We start from the raw sequence: 14,919 nt of genomic DNA, 5'->3' as shown, positions 1-14,919 counted from the left end.
CAGAGAGGCCCTGGGGCAGGGGTTGGGGCAGATTCGAGGCTAGACCAAGGGTCACGGTCACGTGTGGAGCCAGCAGAGCCTGGCAGGGCGGTGTCCAGGTGCTGCCCAGCAGGTATGTGAGGGCAGGGAGCGCTCGCTGATGCTCCCCCGGCCCCCTTCCGCCTCCGCTCTTCTCTGGCAGCCTCCACCTGGCACTCCCTTCCTTTTATTGTACTTACTTTCACCTGGAGAATTTCTGGAGACACTTTCACTGGACATTTCACAGAGGAGTCCCAAGATATAATCTACCCAAGATAAGCAAAAGCTGGGGTGCCGGGATGGGAGCCCAGGTGTTAAGTGGTGTGTGTGTGTGTGTTAGTCACTCATTCGTGTCCGACTCTTTTGTGACCCCCTGTGGACTGTAGCCCACCAGGCTCCTAGGTCTATGGGATTCTCCAGACAAGAATACTGGAGTGGGTTGCCATTTCCTTCTCCAGGGATCTTCCCAACCCAGGGATGGAACCTAGGTCTCCTGCATGACAGACTCTTTACCAACTGAGCCACCAGAGAAGCCCCAGATGTAAAGGGGCTGAGGGGCAAACCTGGTGGGGTGGGGGTGGGTGGAGGTTAACTAGATTGGGCGGGGTCTGCAGAAGCCCAAGGGGTGGGCAGCCCTGTCTCAACTCTGTCTGCAGCTCTATGATTTCCAATTGTAAGAGGAGCGAAAAGTGGGATTTTTATGTGAAGCCTGGTATTATTTTTTAAGCCCTGTGGCAGGCCACATAGTGCCCACCTAAAGGTGTCACCAGGGACAAGCTCTGGTCTGGTCTGTGGTCTTCAGCCTGAGTCTCTGGCCCCTCTGGGGCGGGAAGTCTGCTCAGACGAGTGTGTGGAGGGGGTATGAAGTGGGGGACAGGGAGGGTAGGACAGCAGAAAGCTTTTCACTTCTAGGAGATGGCTTGGATGCTCTTCTGTCAGATGGGGTGACAGTCAAGCCCCCCGCCCCGCAGCGTGAGAGGCTGAGGGACCTGCAGGACGAGTGATGGCGGGGAAGGAAGTCCCAGAGGTCACAGCCCCCCTCCCCACAGGGTCTGCCCTGTTGGCTACCCCTACTGTCCAGGCTACAGGAAACCCCAGGACAATCGGAGCCCCGGACAGGTGTGTAGACCCCCAAGGAGGGGTGATCCTGCCGAGTCGCATGGCAGGTGATGCCAGGTGATGCCAGGTGGCCGACCCCCTCCAGCCACCACACTGTGAGCCGTGATGCCAGGACCCCTGCCCCTCCCCAGACAGAGGGAGGGGTGGGAAGATCTGCCCTGCCTGGATGTCATCCTGGTCTTCCCTGCCAAGACTCTTACTGGCCCCGAGGACCTTGTCCCACAGGGGCCTCCTCTGGGCCTCAGTTTCTTCCTCTGTAAGACGCAGACAACAGGAAATCTTCCTTCACAGGGAGTCTGAAGACAGGAAACAGCTAAGTGCTGGGGCCCAGCAGAGGGAGGTCTCACAGAGAGGATGCTCTGAACAGCAGGACTCCAGGTACCGGCTCTCTGTCCACTCCCCTGGCCTACCACCCTGACTTCCTGCCCTCTCTGGGCCCCTCCTCCCTCTTCCTGCTGAGCTTTCTTTTAGGGAATTATCATCTGCTGGGCTTTAATTACTGGTCCCGGAGGCCCACCACCTCCCCCACCAGCCGAGACTCTGTAATCCCTCTGGCTAGGGCACACACAGGCTCAGCTGCAGGCCCCCACCTCCCTGGGGAATGGTGCCCCAGGTCTGCACAGCAGCTCCCAGCTCCAGGGGCAGGAGGCCGCAGGAGGAGGAAGTTCCCTCCGGTCCACGTGCCACCAGCAAGGACTGGGGAGGCAGCGTTCTCAGAGAGCACACTCAGGCCCTGGCGGGTCACTCTGGTCCTCGCTCTGCTCAAGAGGGACCCTGCTGGGCCCAGACTCCTTTCAGCCTCCACCCCGGCCTCCAGCTCTCCTACTCCCAGAGCCCTCTACTCCAGGCGCTGTCCCGCCTCCAGGCCGGCTGAAAGGTGTGCTCCTTCCTCATGGAGACCATCCTGACTCCTTCCGGGCAGGGCCCGAGGAAGGAAATGAGCCTGACCTGTGACCCCGGCGCCCATCAGATGCCTGCCCAGCCTGGCTGTGGGAGCAGCTGGGACCCCAGCTGTGTGCGCAGGAGAACAGGGCAGGTGGGCGCTTGGTCCGGTCCCAGTGTGCCCTCCATTTGCAAACCCGCACTGTATGTGGGAGCGGGGCGCAAGTGCATGAGGCTAGCACCATTCTCAAGCCTGAACAGGCGGCAGTGACAGTGACCCTTGGGTAACAGCGATGAAACCTGGAGGCTGCAAATGAGGCCTGTGCTCTGAATCTGGCCACAGGCGAGTTGCCAGCCTAGGTAACAGCACACCCAAGCCAGACATCACGTGAATATCTGAGTTCCAGTTCCTAAGAAGGTGGGGGACAGCTGCTGGGCTGCATCCCCAAAGGCCACCTGGGAGAGCTGAGCTGCGGTGCCCGCCCTCAGAAGCTCTACCAACTGGCCCCATGGGGCATGGAGGGTGGAGACCCTGGAGCTGTGCAGACCCGAGCTCATCCTTGGTCACTCCTCCGGGGTGACATGCCTGCGGATAAGCAGGGCCTCGGCATGAGTGATGGAGGGGATGGGATGCACCTCTCGCCCTGGGAGAGGCAAGGAGGCTGATACCACATGGGTCGAGGTGCTTAGGGGATGGAACCCCGCAGGGGCACCTAGGCAGGCAGGGTCTCCTCCGGCTTCGGGACGAAAGGCTTTTCCTGGGAGGAGCCGACATCTGCCTCTCTCTGTCTCCCTGAGTGCTGCCCTTGAGAAACAACAGAGAACCTTTCTGGTCCCATCCGTTCCTCTAACTCCTCATGACACCGTTTCTGGCCCCAGAACCCTCCCTTGGCCAGGCTTCCCTCAGACTGTGGGACCTGATCCAGCAGGAACAGCCCTCCCTTTGCAGACTCTCTGCCTTTGGTAATGGAGCTTCGGGTGAGTCCAGCGAATGTCTGAGTCCCCTGGAGGCACTACTGAGACGACAGCCACCTCAACCCAGTCAGATTCCCAGAAATCCTGAGGGAGCAGCAGTGTGTCTCCCTCCAGGGGCTACCAGACCCAGGGCCCCTGCCGAGGCGACACACCAGTGCCTAAACGGACAGACTCGCCTCTCTGTGCATCTGGGTGCAGCCAAGTCCCCTCCAGTCCACTCCCCTCTGTGGGACGGGTCTTGAACAGACTTGACCTGGTTTTTCTTACCTTCCTGACAGTCTGGTCAGGAAAGAGCTATGCTCCCACTGTACAAAGGGGAAAGGGAGACTCGAGGAAGCATGAGAGGCCTTGGCTCGTGTGCTCACGGCTCCTGGGCACACAGGCTGGTGCCCACTGAGTGGAGTGGAAGGGGCAGGGTGGCAGGCCACCTTCTGGACACAAACACCAGGTGTCCTGGTTCACCTGAGTGCCTCCCTCTTGTGAACCACACCACCACCTGATTCTGGGGTGCGGGCTGAGGGTCTCCTGCCTTCTTCTTCCTATGACTACTTATTCCATGACTGCAGGGCTTAATGGGAGCCAGACAACCAGGCCAGGCAGTGGGACCTGATCCAGACCTTTCCAGAAAGGGCTCGGCAGCATGGACCCAGAAGTGTGGGTAGACCCAGCAGTCTCACGGGGCACCTGTAGCTGGTCTGCCCTGGTCATCCACAGCCAGAGTGGATGGCCGTGAGAAGGAGGGGAGCACAGCCCACTCCAGCTGGCCAGTCATCTGCTTGCCACATGTCTGGACATCACAGCCCCGCACCCCGTGCAGCTCGGACCTCAGAATGAACAACATCAGGAGTGCTGTGAGAATGACAAGGCCTACCCTTGGGCACCTCAGCTTCCCAGGGGTCATGCAGAGGGAACATCCCTCATCATGGAAGTCTGGGGGCAGCTGGTAGCTAGAAGGGGGTCTGGGTCTTGGGAATAGAGGACTTGGCCCCCCACCTCTGGCTCCATGACCTCAAGCATGCCACTTCTCTAAAAAGCCGGAACCACAAATGCTGACTCGCAGGATCTGGGCAAACAGGCCCAGTGCCCGGCACAGAGGAATAGGGATCCACAGGGCTGGTGGTGCCATCCCTACACACACAGAGGCACAAATAGGTGTGCACACACACAGCACAAAGACACAGCATAAAATGCCCAAATGTCCACACTCACAGGAGGACGGCTCTAAACCTCAACCTCTTGGCAGGAGCTCCATGGACCTCAGAGGACACACCCAGGGGTGGGTGTCTTCAAAATTCAAACCAGAAGCTCAAATCGGCTGTGGACACGTACCCCCAGTGCCTCGCCACCTGCCCCCCAGGGTTGCTCCCCTCCAGGGGCCAGGTCCCAAGCCGGCCCTGTCGCAGTGAGACCCAGAGACCCTACCACGTCCTGCCTCTCTGGCCACAGCCCCGGCCTCTCCCCGGCTGGGGGACGTGAGCAGGAATGGCTCAATCAGGATATAATTGTTTTTAATTAACGTGCGGATCATTTCACAGGCTGATCTCCTTGGAGACCAGAGGGAAGATAGTCTTTTAAGAATTTCTTTGCCTCCCCCCAACCCCCTCCCAGTCGAAGGCCGCCCCCCACTTCACCCACCCAGCTGCAACCTTGAAAGCGGCATAGAAGCCTGGTGCCTGCATCCCTCTAGGGGCCATTAGGAGAAGCAGTGTGTGCCCACACACAGATAGACACACACGTGCCCAAACTCGAGGGCACACTGTCCCCCGGAAACGCACACAGGATCAGAGACCCATAGACATGTACACAGAGGGACACACACAGATTCACACACACACAGGTATGCATGCACGCATACGTGCCCGAGAATATAAAAACAGGGCCTGAGGCACACAGAATACACGGGCGTACACACCCAGGCTGGCAGGCATACCGACCCCCAAGAATACACAAACAGGATCAGACACACAGACATATGCACACGCAGGCACACAAGAAGGCATCCAAGTCGAGAAAAAAGGCCCAGATACCCACATTCACGGAAGGGCTCCTTTCAGGGGTGACACAAGGCCCTAGTCCTGGCGATGAGAAGTCAGAGCCATAATCACCTCACCCCATGCGCACCCCTGGCCCTGGCCTCTGACCTAGGGTGCCCCACCACCTGCCCCACCGGAACCCGTGACCAGAGGAGCTGCCACCTCCCTGCCACCCACCTGGTCTGGATCCTCCTGAGCCCCCTAAAGAGCTGTTCCACTCCACCTTGACCAGGGCACACAGCTCTGAGCAGCCCTAGCTCCCCCACTGGGAGCCCTGCCCTCAGTTACTCCCATGGGTGCGCAATGGGCCTGAGGGGCGGGGGCTTCCTCTCTCCTTTTGCTTTAACCAGATTCCTTCCTTCCCCATTTCCCCCCCACCATTCTAATTCATTTCTTTCTCTCCAAGTATCTCTGCTCCCAACCTTCCTTTCCTCTCCTCTTTCTCCCCTCCCTTTCCCTTCCTCCCCAGGGACCTGCTGGGGTCAAGCCGAGCCAGAGAGAGCAGCTGAGATGTCGCTGGTCTTTCCCCTCTCCCCCGCTGCAGGGTCTGTGCCAACACCCGCCCCAGCCCCAGAAAAGACCCAGAACTACTAGGACTGAAGGCCAGGGCAGGGGCACGACCAAGGGGGTCCTCTGACATCTGCAGTCCCACTCTCTCTCTGCATCTGCTTTGGCTCCTCAGCTTTTCCTCCTGGAAAATGGGATGGCAGAGAGGAAGGGGGAGCCATGGGGGAGGGGCAGCAGGGAATCCACTGCTGGCCAATCACAGGCTGGCACCTTGGGTGGCCCCAGGCACCGTAGACATCGTGGCCATAGCCAATGTGTGAGACAAAAGGGCTAAGGAGCCTGTCTGGTGCTCCAGACATCAACATCAGAGGCGAGTGGGTGCTCCTCCTCTCCTGGGGTCTCAGTGCTCCCGTGTGTGAAATGGGCAAGGCCAGCCTACAGGACCCCCTCTTCCTGAATTTGGAAACCAAAGGGCGAATCAGCACCCTGTTCTTGGCTGCTATGTGACCTCGGAATTCACTTCCCTCTGGGCTCCCATTCCTTCTTGTCAAAGGAGGGGGTTCAGACAGGTGATTCATTGCCGAGGCTCTTTCAGTTCTGAAAGAAGGTTCTGGATTGTGGAGAGGAAGTTTAACAGTGTCCCACTTATCAGGGGAAAAAAGAGGAGCCTGTTTCTTCCACTGCAGGCATGAGCAGCGTCATTTTGAGGAAATCATCTTAAACATCAAAAAAAAAAAAAAAAAGCTCTCCACACTAAGAAATCCACTACCTCGTTCATCAGGGGCAACCAGAACATGGAACAAAAGGGGAATATTAAGTAAATGGTGGCGCATCCACCCTATTGGAAAAGCCTGAAGACATTAACGGCGGTGTTTATGAAGAGTTGGTTACAAAACAGGAAAAGGCTCCCATGAGCGCCAACGAAGAGAGCAGGATATACGTCTGAACAGAGAGAGTGCCGACAAGTCGCTAAAAAACAACCCAGCCACCAAGCCGAAAAGACTGCGGAAAACGACATCAAAATACTAACACTGTCACAGCCCACCGAGACTGTCTATAACCTTTTTTATTTTTCTCTATTTTTCAGATTTTCCCATTAATCATATTTTAAAACATATATATTGAAAAATCATTTTAAAAAAATGAACACCTCCAATTGAGAAACTTTCCCTTTCCATTCATTTATTCATTCATTCATTACTGGTTCATTCATCCCTGTGTCTGTCCAGCCAAAGCCCAGTGTCCATTGTGGCCAGGTCCGGCTCTCACCTGCAGGAAAGGGAACCAGTGGAGGAGGAAGACGCGCTCCCCCTCCCCAGGAATGCACCCACGGGCATGGACCCTACAGGGGCTCTAGTGAGCAGAAATCAATCCTGCCTTCCTGTGACCTCCCAGGCTAGCCCTCAGCTGTGAGGATCTCAGGGTCTAGCCTTCCGGTCAGAAACCAACCTTCACGGTGGGGCTGCGGAGTGGGGAGAGTCCCCCCACGAGGCCATAGGCTCCGGCTGCACCAGCTTTCCCAGGCTCTCCCACTGCAGCACCTTCTCTGGGCTCAGAGGGGGGTCCTGAGAAGGCACCCCTCCACCTGGTGGGAATACAGGGTGGGAACATGCTGTGAGCTCAAAGAGTCCCCACTGCAGCCTCCTGGGTGGGGGCTGACAGGGTCGGGGGAGGATTAACTCTCTCCACGCCTGGATGGAGCCACAGAACAGCCTTCCCGTGCCGCCCCCCACCCCCCCACCCCCACCAGGATCCCCTCTTTGAATAGAAGGATTTCCTTCACTTGCCGGGGCTGGCAGTCCCATTCCTGGGCCTGCTCCCTACCCCAGGAAGAAAAGGGGGGGCTGCTCTCTGGAATGTAATGAAGACAGATTTCCACGGGCTCTCTGCCCCCACTCCCACTCCAACTAGCCTTGGCCCTTTCCACCCCGCCCCTCCCCGCAAGGCGCAGAGGGATGGAGCGCTCTGTGTGCAGAGACCCCGCTGACCCCGCGGCCCCCACTCTGCGTTGAGCGCCCCCAGGCCTGCGGTTCCCAGAAATTCTCTAGGGTAGCACTCGTTTCGCAGTGCCCAGGCGGGAAAGGAGAAGTTCCCACCCCCTTCTCCCCGCCCCCAGCCCCTAGGGGAGGGGCGAGGGTCGGATCTCCGGGTCAAGGAGCAGCGCCTGCTGTGGACCGCAGGAGACAAACACCCCGTCACACACACACACTCACACACACACACCACCCTCAGGATCACCACCTCTGAAGCCCGCATTGTACGGGAAGGGGGGGGGGGGGAGTGGCTGATGGGGGGAGGGGGACTCGACGTGCCTGCACTCACCAGCCAATCACCAACCCCAAGAGAGGCTGGAACCCGCGACCCCAGCCCCCGAACCCGAGCCTCGGGTGGCCACCGCGCACTCCACCCCGCCCGACCCACCCGATGTCAACGTCTCTAACCCAAACAAGCCCCACCCCCAAGAAGTCCCCCCTCAGGGTTCCTGGGGTTAGTAGCCCCCCACCCCGAGAGACCAAGCTCCGACCTCTCCCCACAACCGCACAGGCGCGAGGTTTCATTGTCAGCCTGGCCACTGGGGCGCGCGCGAGGCGGGGGTGCCAGGGCAGGGGACTATCGCAGCCAGTGGGGAGGGGTCTCCGGGGGAAGTGTTCGGAGCCGCTCCTCCTGCCCGGTCCAGATCCGGAAGCCGCCGGGGGAGGAGGAAGGCGGGGGCGGGGAGAGCGCGACCTCGGTGCTTGCGGGCGGCGAGGCGGGGCCCAGGCGGCCGGAGTGAGCGCCCGAGGCGTCGGGGGCGCCGAGTCCCCCGGGAGGCTGCGCTCTAGGGAAGTTTCCCACCGGTGGCCCGGAGCAGGACAGGGCGCGCAGCCGACCCTCCCCGCCTGACCAGCTCCGCGGCGCAGACTGCGAACTTGAGCAAAACTCCTTCCTCCCCGCGTCCCTCCCCTCCGGTCCGAGGCCACCAGCCCCGCCATCTCAGCCCTCAGCCTTCGGTCTGTGCCACGGTCGCCAAGACCTCACCAGAGTGTGGTGGAGAGAAGGGGAGGGGGAAATCCCCAGCACAACCAAACTGCGGCCAAAAAAAAAAAGAAATTCCTTCTGAGACCGATTCCCTCAACGGGTGTGGAAAACCCCAAACAGGCAGGTCTGCAACTCCAGCCAAGACCGCGGCGCGGTAGGAGGGGTGCCGGGGGCGGGCGGAGACCCCGGCCGGCAGCCTCGGGAGCCCTAGCGCCCGGATCGTCCCCCCACCCACCAAGACACAAAGCTTCGCCGCCAACAATACCTGCGGGCTCCTCCTGGGTCTCCCGGGCGCGGGCGCTGCGCGTCTCGCCGCCTCCCTTCCCCGCGCGGCCTCTCCTCTGCTCGCGCGCGCTGTCCCCTCGTCTCTTCCAGAACGCGGCGGCCGGATGAGATCTTTGGGAGAAAAAAATGTGAGCGCTCGCACGATTCCTTTCTCTCCGCCCGCCGCTCGCGGCGTCCGGGGGCTCGCTTTTTTCTCCCTCGCGCTCCCGCGCGCGCCGCGCCTCTCGCGCCCCGTGTTTCCTTCTCAGCAGCCCCTGCGAGCGCCCTCAGTAGCCATTATTCACGGGCCACCGGGGGACAGGAGGTAGAGACCGCCCCATGGCCGCATCCACTCGCCAAGCGCGATGCGGGCGCGGGGCGCGCGCGGGGAGGGGCGCGCGATGAGGGGCTTGGCTGCGCGCAGCCCGCGCCCCAGACGCGGGGGAGGGGAGGAGGCTGAGGGGGCAGGAGGGAGGGGGCGGGGGAGGACTAGGAGCTGAAGGGAGCGGGAGGAGGGGGCGCCGGGGAGACGCTCCGGCGGCTCTCACCGCCGGGCTCAGGGTCACTGGTTAGGAAGCTCCGAGGCGCTTAGGGACCCGGGGCGGTCGGGGGCTGGGGGGGTGGTAAGTGTCTTCGTGCGCGCGAGCGCGCGCGCGCGTCAGAGAAGGAAGGGGAGGGAGGGGACGCTTTAATATTTTCCCAGTGACTTACGAGCCCGTGGGTGAGCTCCTGGCTGCGCGCTCGGGTCCGTGTGTTTATCAGTGTGGCTGTGTGTTTCTGGTCTGCCCCCCCTGTGAATGTCACGGGGCGTGGGGGCCTGCTGCGAGCTTGTGAATGTGCTTCTGGGTCTCGGGGGGACTAAGCGATGCGGTGCCTGCGTGGGGTTGTTTGTGTGCGATTGTTTATCAAGGGCTGCGGGACTGCGCCTGTGTGGGCCGTGTCTGCGTGAGGTTGTGCGCGTGTGGGATTGTGTCTGCGTGGGCCCGAGTGTGTCTGAGGGGTGTCGTGTCTCCGTGAGGGCTTGTTTGCGTGAAGCTGCGGTTGTAGGGGCGGGGGACCAGCGAGGGGTTGGGGTGCGCCCGCACGCGGTCTTGTGTGGGACTAGCGGGGCAGTGTTCTGTGTGCGGGGCCGAGGCCTGGCTGGAGGAGGGGGTCCGCGTGGCGCCAGGGACCGCACCGCCGCAGAGGCACGAACAGGCCGCTCAGGGGTCCCAGCACAGCGCGGCGAGTGGTGGCGGAGGAGAGAAGGCGGAGACCCGGGGACCCGCATCCCGCCCCCCCTCCGACCCCCGCTCCAGAGACGCAGTTTAGAGATCCTGGCACTGGCCGGCCCCGCGGTCCTAGAGGCACCGGGTTTGGAGGACTCGACCGGGCCGGGAAGACACCTACGGACTGGGGTCAGCGGGGGCCGAGGCTTGGAGATCCGCGAGCAGCCCAGAAGCGCGCGGCGAGGACTGCCCCCCGAGGCGGGTGGCGGTCCGGAGACGGTGGAGGACCAGGCCGAGACAAAGAAGCGCGGGGCTGGGGCCTCGAGGCGGGACCGTACCTCCGGTTCCCTCGCGGCCGAGGGGCGGGCCCTCCTGGCCCCAGTCCCGGGCCGCCGCCGTAGCGGCCCCAGAGCCCCAGGGACAGGGAATTACGCGCCCCGGGCGGGGCCGAGGTGTGGGGCGAGCGGGGCGGGGGAGGGGGAGGGTTGCGCGTAGCCGGCGGGCGCGGCGCCCCGGGGCTGTGATTGAGCGCCTGGCTGCCCGCCCCTCGCCGGGCTGCTCACCGCCCACGCAGCCATTCATTCATTCATCCGTTCTCTCTCCATCCACCCACCTTCTACCCAAACACGTGTCCGGCCTGTCGTCCGTCCACCCGATTATCGTGCCAGGGATCACACTGACGCGTCAGCGCTGGCTCTCTCCGCTTTCCCTGCCCGCCAGCCTGTCCGTGCCACTCTCCTTGGCCCCCACCTCACGTCCCCCCAGGCCCTTGTCTGTCTGGCAGGGGGGAGGAGCGCACCCCACGACCTCTGTCACTCGGTCTTTGCTCTTCAGTGATGGCCAGACCCAGTCCCTACCTACTAACCGTCCCTCCACTAAGGGCTTTGTATATCAGGGCTTCTCCCCTCCCTGCCGGGCCTTCCCAGAGACCTGGTGACTCCCTGGAGGGCAGGGGCCGATACCATATCACACCACTGCTGGAGCGCCTCCTCAGCCTCTGGGCTGGGCAGGCAGTGGAGGGGAGCAGCGAAGTGGGGGTGGAGGTCACGGGGGTGCATCGAGAAGGGGTTTTATGAAGGACTGCTGTGCCTCCAGGTCCTGGGCAGAGGGCTGTGCGGGTCCTAGTGGTCCAGAGGTCATTAGGACCCCGGTGGCCAGAACAGTCACCCCAAACCTGCCATTTGTAGGTTGTCAACTGAGAACGAAGAAAACAAGTTCCTGGTCTCTAGCCCAGACCTCATCCATCCAAATGGCCAGAGCCCCTCCACACTGTTCCTTCTGCCCGGGAATCAGCATCTAGCAGTCAGGCGTGGGAAGCACTGGCCAGGAACAGCTTCCAGACTGCCCAGTCCCGAGGGTGGCTGCCTGGTGCCAAGAGCAGACCACTCCCAGAGACAGACCCTCTGCTGACTCCAGGCTCACCAGGTGAGGATGCAGCAAACCCTGAGCACCCTGAGCACCCCCTCCTCTCCGGGCTCTAGCCCCACCCACCTCTAATATGCAGATGCTTAGTCTCTGTCTTCAATTATCTGGCCTGGGAACCAGGGTTACTCAGTCCTGAGGCCACTGCGTGCACCATTAAAAAAAAAGTCCCAGTTCCTCCTGGGACCCCTGACTCAACCTCAGCGCTGCCTGACCCTCAACCTGTCTCTGTCACATCCTGACTCACCCACCTCCTCCAGGCAGCCCCCCAACAGGCCAGCTGGCAGATGGGGAAAAGGGTGGTGGTGGATGCCCCCTTTCCCTAGGAACATGCACACTCTCACTCCCCTGCCCCCTTCACCACTGTCTCATTCTCACCGCGGGGCCTTTGCACTTGCTGATCCCTGTGCCTGGAATGCTCTTCCCCACCTTCTAATGTACCACATGTAATGTATGTATTTTGTAGGCGCTTTTGTTTGTCTGCTCACTGGCGCCTCCTCCGTCCCTGGGATGGTGCCTGGCACAGATTCAATAAGTATCTGGTGACTGAACGACTGAGCCTGATCCAGACGCTTCCTCTTCTCTGAACCCAGGGCCCCTCTGGAGAACAATGGGAGGGGATGAAGAACAGTGGGGCAAGGACAGGTGGTATGACTCATCCAAGGTCACTGGAGGGCCCTTGGTGTATTCTGGATTCCGAGCACGTGTCCAAGGGGTTGGGAGAAAGGAGATGGCGGAGCTGCCGCTTATCCCAAAGGAGAACGGAGCCCTTTCCCAGGCAGAGGATAGACGCCCCCACCTGGCCAAGGCCCTTCCACCAGAGCTGTCACAGCAGGGCTCTGCCCATCTCTGATTGAAGCCAGGCTCAGAGCCATCAGAGGGCTTGTCAAGAACACACAGCAGGACAACTGATCCCCACCTGACTGTAAATTTCCAGACCCTGGCTCAGTGCCAGGCCCATAGCAGGCATTCAGGATGCTCTTAGCAAAGCAATGAATGAAGCAACAGTACCAAGATTCAGACTGAGGTGTGCACGGCCCTGGACCCCTTGCTTGTTCCATCAGCCCCTACCAGCGGGATTTGCAGGATGGTGGGCCGGGCCCACCACATGGCAGGTCTTCTGTTCGTTCATGCTGAGGGGAGGGTGCCGGGCTGGTTGGCTCCCTGCTCCAGCCAGGGGTCTGAGTCCATGCCCCACCATGTAAGTCCTGCTCCAGGTTTGGCAGGGAGAGGGAGAGTCCCATGGGCCAGGGTGAACATTCACAGTCTCGATGGGGGGAAGCTGTTTCCTGGGGGGAGATGTGGTCACAGCCTGAGAGCCTGGGCCAGGATGGTGCCCATTCACTTGCCCAGCACTGTCTGAAGAGCCACCTTCCTGCAGACCCTGTGTCCAGGTGCTGTTCAGGGTGAAATAATAAATAGGGGCCGAGGAGTGGGGTGCCCAGGCAGACCATGCAGTCGGGGGGCTGGCAGATGCTGGGCTCACTGACAGGCCACTAGGGAAGGGGTTAGCCAGGGCCCACCCTCCTGGTGGGCACAAGAGGCAGAGAAGAGGGACACAGACTCCAGCCATCAGGCGCGGCAGGTGCTACCAAGAGCCAGACGTCTCGTTCAAGCTCAGTCCTGGTGCGGTGACCCCCAGGCCTACTGGGCTTGGAGGGCTGTGGCTCGCGGAGGGAAGGACGCAGCACCGGACACCTGGTCTGCAGGTGCGCAGGCCTCGGGTCAGAGGTGCACCAGCAATTTCAAGTTTCCATCTTGTCCTCAGCTCAGCCACCCTTCCCATTTCACAGTCGGGTCTCTGAAGGCCAGATGGCTGAGTGGCCCCTGGCACCCATCCACTTGGGCAGTATTTACAGAGCACCTCCTATGTTCCAGGGACCGTTCTACGTGTGAGGAGTCAGAGCAAGGAGCAAGATGGAGGTCCCCTTCTTCCTTGTCGGGACACAGTGTCATCCATGACACTTAGGTGAGGTGTGCTGCGACAAATAAATAAAGGAGAGCTTCCCAGGTCACGCAGTGGTAAAGAACCTGCCTGCCAGTGCAGGAGACAAGAGACTCAGGTTTGATCCCTGGGTCGGGAAGATCCCCTGGAGGAGGGCATGACAACCCACTCCAGTATTCCTGCCTGGAGAATCCCATGGACAGAGGAGGACAGAGGAGTCTGGTGGGCTACAGTCCATGGGGTCACAGAGTCAGACACAACTGAGCGACTAAGCATGAGCATGGGCTGGAAATATGGGGGTGGGGGAGCTGTTTTCCAGTCGATGCCCAGGAACTGGCACTTGAAACAGGTGAGAACAGACCTGAAAGACGAAGGCAGGAGGCAGGCAGCTACCTGGGGGCAGAGCTGCCCAGACAGAGGGGATAGCACAGGTGGGGGCCCAGAGGCTGAGGCAGGGCGAGAACCCTCATGGAGCCGCCAAGGTTGGAGTGCAGGAGCCAAGGGGCACGTGGGAGGAGACGGGGACACAGAAGTGACAGGAGCCACCCACAGGCGCTTGTGCATATCTGTGAGGCCCCCAGGTCTCATGAGGCGACAGATGAAATATCTCTGGAGCAGGCCTCACAGGGTGGGGGCTCAGAGAGCCGACAGCACATCCAGTTCTGGGTTTATTTTGGAGGACGGGCTGGTAGCATTAGCTGTTGTGGGCAGCCAGGTGGGCACGTGGAGTGGGCTCTCCCATGGGCAGACCATTCTCCTACCCCTGTGACTGTCAGTGACCCTCCTGCCCATCTGTCAGCTTAGCCAGCTTCACTTTTAGTGGGTGTGCTGGAAGCCTGCCTGATCTGCCAAGTGGCGTCCACACTGAGCCTCAGTTTCCCCCTTTCATGCATCTGTGGGCAGGCCCACAGCCCTAGGGGCTGGCTGGGGTGGGGTCTGCTCACCTTGTTTGCTGAATGTGAGGCCAAAAGCCAGTTTTTTCTCCCCTGCCTTTGATCTATAAGGGCTTCCCTCATAGCTCAGCTGGTAAAGAATCCGCCTGCAACGCAGGATGACCCTGGTTTCATTCCTGGGTCAGGAAGACCCACTGGAAAAGGGATAGGCTACCCACTTCAGTATTCTTGGGCTTCCCTTGTGGCTCAGCTGATAAAAAATCCACCCGCAATGTGGGAGACCTGGGTTCGATCCTGGGTTGGGAAGATCCCCCGGATAAGGGAAAGGCTACCCACTCCAGTATTCTGGCCTGGAGAATTCCAGGACTATATAGCCCATGGGATCACAAAGAGTCAGACATGACTGAGTGACTTTAACTTTCACTTCATTCTGTACAACCTTTGATCTCTGCTGGCTGGGCTTCCGCTGCCATCTCTCTGTTTGTCCATCCTTCCTTCCTAGACTAGAGCCCACCAGATGAGGTCGTATAGCTTCCAACTCAGACAGGGCAGACCCACCTGCTTTGGACACTGTTCCTTGGGCATGGGACCCAACCAGGAGGCCTCTGACCTCTCTCTCACACACATACCCCTAC

At 60.6% G+C, this 14,919-nt stretch overlaps 2 protein-coding genes across 4 annotated transcripts in view; one reads left to right on the top strand and one right to left on the bottom strand.

The window, feature by feature from the left end:
- RAI1 (retinoic acid induced 1) overlaps positions 1-8,954 on the bottom strand; it is a 68,384-nt gene extending 59,430 nt beyond the window's left edge. The window contains exon 1 of one of the 3 annotated variants that reach the window (XM_086358429.1): positions 8,818-8,954. The gene's annotated coding sequence lies outside the window, so the exon portion shown is untranslated. Of the gene's footprint in view, positions 1-6,983; positions 7,123-8,817 lie in introns of those variants that run through there. The other 2 variants (XM_086358431.1, XM_086358432.1) reach the window with 2 other exon arrangements.
- Positions 8,955-9,515: 561 nt separating this feature from the next.
- On the top strand, positions 9,516-10,625 carry LOC147351915 (uncharacterized). The gene has a single exon (XM_086358461.1). It carries the CDS (start codon positions 9,614-9,616, stop codon positions 10,517-10,519), a length of 906 nt encoding a protein of 301 aa, XP_086214587.1. The 5' UTR covers positions 9,516-9,613; the 3' UTR covers positions 10,520-10,625.
- The last annotated feature ends 4,294 nt before the right edge of the window (positions 10,626-14,919 follow it).

The sequence above is a fragment of the Bos grunniens genome, chromosome 19 (genome assembly GCF_055505025.1).
Source record: "Bos grunniens cultivar Pamir isolate PY7600 chromosome 19, Bosgru_T2T1.0, whole genome shotgun sequence".
Lineage (NCBI taxonomy): Eukaryota > Metazoa > Chordata > Mammalia > Artiodactyla > Bovidae > Bos > Bos grunniens.
The sequence above is the reverse complement of the archived record's forward strand: the minus strand, read 5'-3'. Positions and strand labels throughout refer to the sequence as shown.

Excerpts from the sequence above, each read along its gene's own strand:
- LOC147351915 (XM_086358461.1), top strand. The coding sequence starts at position 9,614 with ATGTCACGGGGCGTGGGGGCCTGCTGCGAGCTTGTGAATGTGCTTCTG.